The sequence below is a fragment of the Leucoraja erinacea genome, chromosome 6 (genome assembly GCF_028641065.1).
Source record: "Leucoraja erinacea ecotype New England chromosome 6, Leri_hhj_1, whole genome shotgun sequence".
Lineage (NCBI taxonomy): Eukaryota > Metazoa > Chordata > Chondrichthyes > Rajiformes > Rajidae > Leucoraja > Leucoraja erinaceus.
This window is the reverse complement of record NC_073382.1, coordinates 55,537,000-55,547,245: the sequence shown is the minus strand read 5'-3', so window position 1 is coordinate 55,547,245 and position 10,246 is coordinate 55,537,000. Positions and strand designations below refer to the sequence as shown.

At 42.6% G+C, this 10,246-nt stretch overlaps 1 protein-coding gene across 5 annotated transcripts in view; it reads right to left on the bottom strand.

Annotated features, from left to right (window-relative positions):
* Nucleotides 1-880: 880 nt before the first annotated feature.
* Nucleotides 881-10,246, bottom strand: part of LOC129698164 (beta-galactoside alpha-2,6-sialyltransferase 2-like) — a 73,066-nt gene continuing 63,700 nt past the window's right edge. For 4 of the 5 annotated variants that reach the window (XM_055637104.1, XM_055637101.1, XM_055637102.1 and 1 more), the window contains one exon: nt 881-2,105. In XM_055637104.1, the coding sequence (XP_055493079.1) occupies nt 1,852-2,105 (254 nt within the window). In that variant the 3' untranslated portion in view covers nt 881-1,851. The remainder of the gene's footprint in view (nt 2,106-10,246) is intronic. The other variant, XR_008723628.1, reaches the window with a different exon arrangement.

Below are 10,246 nucleotides of genomic sequence, written 5' to 3'. Positions count from 1 at the left end.
TCGTATGTGTATGTGACAAATAAACTTGACTTGACTTGACTTGTGTGGAAACCGGACCTTCGGCCCAACTTTCCCACAACTACACTGGTCCCACCTGCCTGCGTTTAGCCCATATCCCTCTAAACCTGTCCTATCCATGTACCTGTCTAAATGTTTCTTAAACATTGCAATAGTACCTGCATCAACTAGCTCTTCTGGCAGCTTGTTTCATTCACCCACCACCTTTTGTATAAAAAAAGTTACCCCTCAGGTTTCTATTAAATCTCTCCCCCCTCAACTTCAACCTATGTCCAATGTTTCTTGATTCCCCTACTCTGGGCAAGAGACTCTGTGCATCTACCCTATCTATTCCTCTCATAATTTTGCACACCTCTATAAGATCACCCCTCATCCTTCTGCGCTCCAAGGAATAGTCCTAGCCTGCTTAATCTCTCCCGATAGCTCAGGTCCCCGAGTCCGAACAGCATCCACAGAAACCTTCTCTGCACCCTTTCCAGATGCGGCCTCAACAAAGCTGACTGACGAAGGCCAATGTGCCAAATCCTTTTGACCCCCCGCTCTACCTGTGGTGCCACTGTCAACTATGTAACTGCATCCTACATCCCTCTGCTCTACATTAGTCCCCCAGAGCCCTACTATTCACTTTGTAACTTGGCTCATTTTGCTGATACTAATTAGACCTGCCTATAATAGGTGACTAGCTCCAGGCCTATCTGACTTCCTTAATAAAGAACGTCAATTAAAGTGCCCTCATATTTTATTCCAGTGGTAAATATGTTCTACTTGACACTTTTACTCCTCTATCGTCTCTATAAAGCTTGTGTGTCAACAGCTCATTGCACATCTATTGCTTTTTAAAGCAAATTTCTTAACACATAAGTAAGTGAAGACAAACATGTTTATTTACAAGTTCTATACAGTTTGTATGCATATAAAATATATAAAATCAAAATGTTTCATCCAGTAATTGTTGAAGCCATTTGCATATGTTTTTCATACTTCATAAATGATGAGAGGAAGTAAGTTTGAAATATAATTGAAATTTATCTCAATGTATTTCACTACGGGAATTACTGGACTTCTGGGAGTCCAATCATAAAAGTTAAATGCTTCAATAAGGGCTCCATCTGTTTATAACATTACTAAGCCTAAGGGTTGGGAGTAAAATTAACAACATACTATTTATTTAAACCACACAGGTCCTGTACATACAAGATCTCAGCAAAATTATGGCAGCACAAAAAAAAGGGGAATTCCTTGTAAATCTATTGTCTAAATCTTTATTTGAAGTTTGACAATTTCAAATGGTCTTTTACGAATGCATTAGAACACAGTATTCTGTTACAAAATACAAAAGGTTTAATATAATGGAACAAAGGAAGACTCAAAATGCTGGAGTAGCTCAGCGGGTAAGGCAGCATCTCAGGAGAACATGGATAGGTAACGTTTCAGGTTGGGATCCTAATTCAGACTGGATCGGTGTCTAAACAAGGGCCCTGATCCGAAACTTTGTCTATACAGAATGAAAAAGGGTCCCTTAGCAAAACGTCGCCTATCCGTTTTCCTGAGATGAGTCTGAAGAAGAGCCTGACATAAAACGTTGCCCATCCATGTTCTCCTGAGATGTTGCCTGACATACTGAGTTACTCCAGCACCCTGTGTTTTCTTTTGTAAACCAGCATCTGCAGTTCCTTGTTTCTATATATTGTAACAAGTCTGTTTCACAATCTCTCTATCTTATTACCTTGAATCCACCCCAAAGTTGGTCCTAACTACTCATTTCAAGTATTTTAGTTAAGCTTCAGTGTATATGTCATGTACACAACATGTAATTGTCCTGCAGCACAAGATTCATTGTTCACTGGAACACTTCATGGTACTAAAACCAGGCAGAATAACCTTGCCTTTTGAATATAAATCTGCCTCTACCCCTTTGTTCATCCGCTGCACCAGAAGTTTCTCATACAGCAAAGGGTGGTAGGCTCCCAAGGTACATGCTGCATCATAGTATCGCTCGTGGTAGTGACAGAGATCAGTCTGTCTGATGGAAGGGATATATTCATAGATATTGACATTATCACACAGAGACATCATAATGAGAATTCCTGCAAAAAGAGATAAGAACACATGATTACCTGCAGTATTTGCATTAAGAAATCCTTCTAAAGACATTTCTGTCTATCCACACCTTATTAAAAACTGGAAAGATAAAAGATAATTTTAGTGTAAATCATCACAACACATGATGATGCCTGAGCAAAGGACACAAAGTGCTGGAGTGACCCTGAGCCAGGAAGCATCCCTGGAGAATATGGATAAGTGACATTCTGGGTCGACAACCTTCTTCAGACTGATGGTAGGAGAGGAGAAGGGAGCTGAAAATGTGGAGAGGCAGGACAAAGCGTGGCATGTTATAGGTCGACATAGGCAAGGTTTTTTTTTTTTAAGAGGTATAAAGACGAGTGAGAAGAAAAGAAGGCGGAGACGGGTTTGAAGAGTTGTGGATTGTAAAGCCAGAGGGAGTTAAATTGTGGGTGGAAGAAAGAAGTGGGCCTGCATTTTGACACCAAGGCATCTCTTTTACAGTTTATTTTCATTAGCAAAATGATCTGTGGCTGTGCGATCGATCCATATTTTCATCTACATATCTTCATTTGTTTCTTTTCAAGTATTTTTTTCAACTAACCAAAATGTGATGTCCCAATAAAATATTTTAACAAAAATAATTGAAAAACAAGAAACCTGTTGATTAAGGGAATTAATATGCGTTAATATAGGAAAGTATCACTGAGATTAGATCAGCCATGATGTTGTTGAATAGTAGAGCAAGCTTAAGGAAGTAGGTTGAGTAAGTAGATAATCACATCTCTGTCTGAAGAAGTGTCTCGACCCGAAACGTCACCTATTCCTTTTCTCCAGTGGTGCTGTCTGACCCGTTTAGTTTGTCCAGCACTTTGTGTCTATCTCTGTGCAAGTGTTAGTTTAATGCATTAATGCACTGGAGATTACTCTTTTGGGCTAGAGCTGCAGCATGTCTCTCATCCAGATATTGGTGTCTTATATTTCTTATCAAGTTTTATAATGAAAGAAAAATCAATGGCATTCCCTCCACCCCATCCCCAGTGCAATACGTCATATGACCATAAGCTATACTTAGCAAAGTTGAAGCACTTTTCTAGCAAGGGTATAAAGATGGCTAATTAACAGACAACAGTCACGTTGAAATGTTGTTCTTCAGACTGAAAGAAGGTTAATAGCAGTATTATACAGGGATCAGATTCTGGCCTTTTTATTGATCTACATTAATTAGCAACATGTTCTAAATTTGCAGATGACTTGGAACACTTAACAGTGTGACTGCAGAAAGGTTGCTGGTACATTGCAGCTTTGTATAAACAGGCTTTTATACAGACGATGCTTTAAGTGGCTCCCTGTCACAGTAACCATTCTGTAATTCTGCACAGTCTACGCACTAAAGTGAAAAGTAGTTCATCATATCTAAGCAAAAATATAAAATTTAAAGCAAAGTATAGATCTTGTTTAGGAATGAGAAATTACTATGAAGTCTGTAATAGTTTGTGAGCTTGATCTGTTCAAACTTGATGCTGCATTTGCTGCATTGTAACAGTGACTACATTTCAAAGTGTAATTTGGATGGAGTGTTCCAAGAATGTAAAATATGCAATATAAATTTAAATGTTCCAATAATCTCTTACAATAAGACCTTTAAATGAACCTCAAGTGGAAAGAAGCTGGCTAGCTGAGGCATAATGACACTAATTTCATCCCATACCAAATCCTAAAGGACAAGAGACCATTTTCAAGTTCCTAGGAATAAATATCATCAGCAATTTGTTCTGGCCCAGCCACAGCAAAGCTATGGCCAAGAAAGCACACCAATGCCTGTACTCCCTTGGAAGGTTTAAGACGTTCGGCATGTCCCCAACAACACTCACCAGCTTCTACAGATGCGCAGTAGAAAGCATTTTATCAGGATGCATCACAGCCTGGTTTGGAACCAGCTCCATCCAAGACCTCAAGAAATTACAGAGAGTTGTGGGCAGTGCCCAGACTAATAGGCAAACCAAGCACTCTGCCTTCCTTCGACTCCATCCACACTTTACGCTGCCTTGGCAAGGCTACCAGCATAATCAATGATCAGTCTCACCCCGGACCTCCCTCTTCTACCTTCTCCCATCAGGCAAGAGGTATAGACGTTTGAAAAAGCACACCTCCAGTTTCAGGGACAGTTTCTTCCCAGCTGTTATCAAGCGACAGAACTCTTCTCTCAGCAGCTAGCGTGCGTCCCATCTACCTCATTGGAGACCTTTAAACTATCTTTAAACGGTCTTTATCTTACACTAAATGTTGTACCCTTTATCCTTTACTGCAACTCTCTTTACACTGGCATCAGCCAATCTTCCCTGTCCCGCCTGCAACTGGTCCAAAACGCCGCAGCGAGACTTCTGACGGGCACCCGAAAAAGGGACCACATCACCCCGATCCTGGCCTCTCTCCACTGGCTCCCTGTGCGGTTCCGTATACATTTCAAGACCCTCCTCTATGTCTTCAAAGCCCTCAATGGGCTTGCCCCCTCCTACATTAAAGTCTTCTCACCCACCACTCCACCTCCAGGTCCCTCAGATCGGCCGACTTGGAGCTGCTGAATATCCCGCGGTCTAGGTATAAGCTTAGGGGCGAACCGCACTTTTGCGGTTGCAGCTCCTAGACTGTGGAACAGCATCCCCCTTCCCATCAGAACTGCCCCCTCCATCGACTCCTTTAAGTCAAGACTAAAATTTTATCTATACTCCCAAGCCTTTCCTGACGTCCACTGAGCGAAGGCTATATGTATATATGTATGTAGTTTGTTTGTTTATACTATTCTTATAACAAATGTAAAGCACTTTGGCCAACGAGAGTTGTTTTTTTAAATGTGCTATATAAATAAATGTGACTTGACTTGACTTTATCTCTGCACCATGGACGGCTTGATTGTAATCATGTACAGTTCCTTCTTTGACTGGATACCACACAAACAAAAGTTTTTCACTGTACCTCCATACACGTAACAATCACAATCTAAATTAAACTCCTTGTACATGTCTTTCCTCATCAAATTTTTTGAATTAACAATCATCTTCAGACAGCCCTGCCAAATTTTAAGTTTCTTGCAAGCATATCTCCTTAAAAACATCTTTAAAGTCCAAAGAAGGATCCTGATCCGAAACATTGCCTATTCATATTGGCCGGAGATGCTGCCTGTACCGTTGAGTTACTACAGCACTTTGTGTAAACTTGCATTTGCAGTTCATTGCCTCTACTTGAAGGTATGTGAACAATGCAAAATAAGAAATAACACTCACATTCAACTGAATGGTTCTACCTCAGCTGCTATTGTTATTTATCTGTAATTTTTTAAATATGTATGTATTTTTACCTTATCTTATATATTTAAAATTGTTCTTGTGAATCGCACCGTGGGATTGACTTTTAAATTTCGTTGTACCATGTGCAATGACAATAAAGAGATTCATCATCACGTACAGTTTGATGCCTACACTTCCCTAGCAGTAAGCAATAAATTATAACAGGACTACATCGTTTTCGATCCTGTTAGAACCAGGTTCGATTCTGATCACGGGTGCTGTCTGTACGGAGTTTGTACGTTGTCCCTGTGACTGCGTGGGTTTTCTCCGGGTGTTCCTGTTTCCTCCAACATTCCAAAGTTATACAAGTTTGTAGATTAACTGCCTTCTGTAAAATTGTCCCTGGTGTGTAGGATAGTGATAGTGTACAGGGTGATCACTGGTCAGCGCAAACTCAGTGTGCCGAAGGGCCTGTTACCGTGCTGCATCTCTAAACTCTAAAGTTTAGTCAGACCTCATCTGGGCTACCCTGTGAAGTTCCTGTCACCAAGGTACAGGAGGGATGTAATAGGCCTACAGAAGGTGCAGAGGAGGTTCACCAGGATGTTGCCCGAGATGGATTAGTTAAGTTGGGAGAGAATGGAGAAATAAGATCTGTTCTCCTTGAAGCAGAAGTTTAGAGGGAACATGATTGAGGGATATAAAATTATGAGGAGTATAGACAGGGTAGACTTTAATAACTTTTCCCCCATATCAGAGGTAGGTAAAATGAAAGGATTTAGGATATGGAGGAAAAGATTCAAAGGGGATATAAAAGGAGCCTTCTTCACCCGGATAGAAGCTGAGTCACCAACAGTGCTTAAGTACTCAAGTTGGCGATATGCAGAGTACTGCCCTACCAACTACAAATTCAGAAGGTTCAGAAGGTTAAGAAATGTCCAGATATATACTTGAAACACACAGGGCTCGGGACCAATTGCTGGGCAATGGGATTAATGCAGAAGGATGCCCACTGGTTAGCATGGATGAATTGGGCCGAATCGCATGTTTTTAAGCCTGTTTCTATGGATGGCAATACGATACATCACTAAGGTAGAAAGCAATCTGAGCCTTGTGAAGTTATTTCAGTTTTAGAAACCTGGGTTTTATTTACAAGAAGAAAAATACTTTGAAAACAATTCCTTTTATAATGTATAGTCGGCAGTGTGCTTCTAAATAAGCTGATACATGTGGACCACGTTTTGTCATCTATTCTTTAAGGCAAACTTGAAAACCGTATCAAATTCTCTCAGGATTCAGCTTTGGTAAATTGAAATGTTGACGTATATGTGGATAGCATTGCTTTTACAGACTACCATAATAGGTTGTTTCTGTGCTTTCTCCTGCAGTTTTACAAATGCCTTCTCAAACTTTTCTGCCGTAAGTCTACCTCGGCATCGTGTGCACCAAATATACGAAGATCAAAAAACACTGCCCTCGAAAGAAAACTGGAATGTGTTAAAATCATCCAACATTTATACCGAGCATGTTTATGTGTATTATGTGATTCAATCACAAAATAAAAAATCAATTGTAATTAATAATTAGGGACCTCCTGGAAGTAGGATTTTAAAGTTGGATCTCCAGCGTGGCACAGAGAACTTTGCTCATGTATACCTGCCTGTGTTATCTGCAGGCCTTAACAGCCAAGAAACGAGCTTGCTCGTGTCTTAAAGAGAGGCCTGACTTAGCAGGTGCAATCAACCCTGGGATCCCAATCCTTTATGTAACTCGGGCATCTTGCTATTGAGGGAGTGCAGATTCCTGCTATTGAGGGAGTGCAGCGTAGGTTTACAAGGTTAATTCCCGGGACTGTCATATGCTGAGAGAATGGAGCAGCTGGGCTTGTACACTTGGACTTTAGAAGGATGAGAGGGATTCTCATTGAAACATATAAGATTGGTAAGGGCTTGGACACGCTAGAGGCAGGAAACATGTTCCCGATGTTGGGGGAGTCCAGAACCAGGGGCCACAGTTTAAGAATAAGGAGGAAGCCATTTAGAACGGAGACGAGGAAACACTTTTTCTCACGGAGAGTTGTGAGTGCGTGGAATTCTCTGCCTCAGAGGGCGGTGGAAGCAGGTTCTCTGGATGCTTTCAAGAGAGAGCTAGATAGGGCTCTTAAAAATAGGAGAGTCAGGGGATATGGGGAGAAGGTAGGAACGGGGTACTGATAGGGGATGATCAGCCATGCTCACATTGAATGGCGGTGCTGGCTCGAAGGGCCGAATGGCCTACTCCTGCACCTATTGTCTATTCGGCAGTTATTTAACCAGGCTCTCCCTCAGGCCCAGCACCCCACTTCACCGTGGAGTGAAGCCCACAGCCCTGGCATGCAGAAGCCCTGCCTACACCCCTTCCTTCCTCCATCACCCGTCTAACAACCCTCCAACACTGATGGCGTGACAGTACAGATGTTAGCTCTACTGCCTCAAACTGCTGAGATCCAGGTTCAATCCTAACTTCTGGCGCTGTCTGTGGGGAGTTTGCATGTAATGTTTCCAGCATGTATTCCAGTATTCCCTTCTCAACACTAAGAAGTGCTGGTTGGCAAGTTAATGGGTGCTAGGAGAATCAGAGCAGAGTGGATGGGCATGTGGGAGACAATTATTTTTTTTGCGAACCGTCTTCATTTATGTTCAAACATTTAAAAATGTTTTATGGTGTATTATAAATTGTTTTTCTTCCTCTTGTTGGCTGTATATTTAGCTCATTTAGAGAGCTCTTTTTAAAAGAGTTTTAAATTTAGATTTTAATTAGATATTTAAATTCAGGCCTTTGAGAGGAAGGGAATTGATTATGGTCTTAAAATGGTGTTTAGTATTTGTTATTGTAGCTCTGCAAACGACAGGACAAATTAATTAGATTGCAAACCCTTGCTCTAAATGTACAAGCAAAACTTTAATGATTGCTAATCTGTCTCATTGAAGCCGTGTTCAGATATCTCAGTTCAATGTGATCTCATTAATATCCATTAGTAATCAGATTCCAATTAGTTTGTTATTTACACCAGGGCACAATGAAATTCTTGTTTGCATGAAGCTCAGAAGGTGAACAGTATACACGATAATGAAAGGTACATTGTGCAAATGTTTAAGGAGGAACTGCAGATGCTGGAAAATCAAAGGTACACAAAAATGCTGGAGAAACTCAGCGGGTGCAGCAGCATCTATGGAGCGAAGGAGATAGGCAACGTTTCGGACCGAAACGTTGCCTGTCTCCTTCGTCCCATAGATGCTGCTGCACCCGCTGAGTTTCTCCAGCATTTTTGTGTACCAACAATAAATGTTGCCTGGATCAGAAGGTTTCAGCTTCAGGGAGAAGTTGGATAGGCTTCTCTGGAACGTCAGATGTTAAAGTGAGACTTGATAGAAAGAAGTATATAAAATTATGAGAGGCATCAATAGGGTAAACAGTCAGAACCCTTTTCCCCCCCAGAGTGGCAGTATCCAACACAATAGGGCATAGCTATAAGGCGAGATGAGGGGGGGGGGGGTTAATGGAGATGTGTAGACAAGTTTTTTTTACACAACACAACAGTGAGGGCATGGAACGCATTGCCAGGGCTGGTGTGGAGGCAGATACAAGAGTGGCATTTAAGAGGCTTTTTAGATAGGCACATGGAAATGCAGGGAATGGAGGGATATGGATCATGGACAGGCAGATCAGATCAGTTTAACTTGGCATCATGTTTGGCTCATACACTGTGGGCTGAAGGGCCCGATACTGTGCTGCACTGTTCCATGTTCTATACATCCAGTGACAAATGCAAAACAGCAGAATGATGCAAAGATGATAGTGCAATTAGAAGTAATGAAAAAAAAACAACTAAACAATAACAAAATAACCGGATGAGGTGGAGTTGAAGGTACATGGCAACACCTCTGGCCTGTCCCACTTAGGCGATTTTTTAGGCAACTACAGGCGACTGGTTTGTCGCCACATGTTCGCTGGTGGTCGCCGGGAGTAGTCTCCTCAGTCGCGCAAAAAGTCATTCTGGTCGCCACCAAATTTCACCATGTTGAACATTTTTTGGCGACAGTGGGTTTGACTTGACTTCTCCTGCTGTAGGTGCTGTTGTAGGTTGTCGCCAGGATGACATAGGTTATCGCTGTTTTTTCTGAGACCTGCTACGGCTATGACAGTCGCCGGCAGTTGCCTAGAAAAAAATCGGCAAGTGGGACAGGCCCATTAGGATGTGAAAGTGGCAATTGGTTCAGCAGTCTGAGAGCAGTGGAGGAGAAGCAATTTTCAAGTCTGGACACATCCTGTCTCCTGAATCTTCACCCAGAAGGCAGCAGAGAGAAAAGGGAATGGCCAGGGTGGCTGCAATACCTTGCTGCTGTAAACTTCAGTTTACATTCGTTTAGTTCTCTTCCCTGTCGGGTCTCCGTTGTCGTTGGGGCCTAGCACCGTGGAGCGGCCTCCAGACTTACTATCGTGGGGCTGGCTGGCCCACCGGAGCGTGGAGAGCTGTGGTGGCTCGCGACTGTGACCAGACTTCGGGGCTTCGGAGGCTCCAGCTGCAGGCCTGTGGACGGTGACGTCGGGAGCTCGCGGGTCCCTGGTGGGAGACTGCTGTTCGGAGCTCCCATGGCGGCAGCTTCTCCCACCCAAGTTGTGGGACTGAAGACGACCCGGAGCGGGGCATGACATCGCCCGGCGTGGCTTTAACGGATGCGGGACTTGCCATTGCCCACCGGGGTCTTTAACATCGGGAGAGGATGGAGAGCAGGGGAGAGACAAGACTTTGTCTTCCATCACAGTGAGGAGGAGATTCACTGTGATGGATATTTGTGCGAGTTGGGTTGGTTGTGTATCCTGTAAAATTGGTTCTT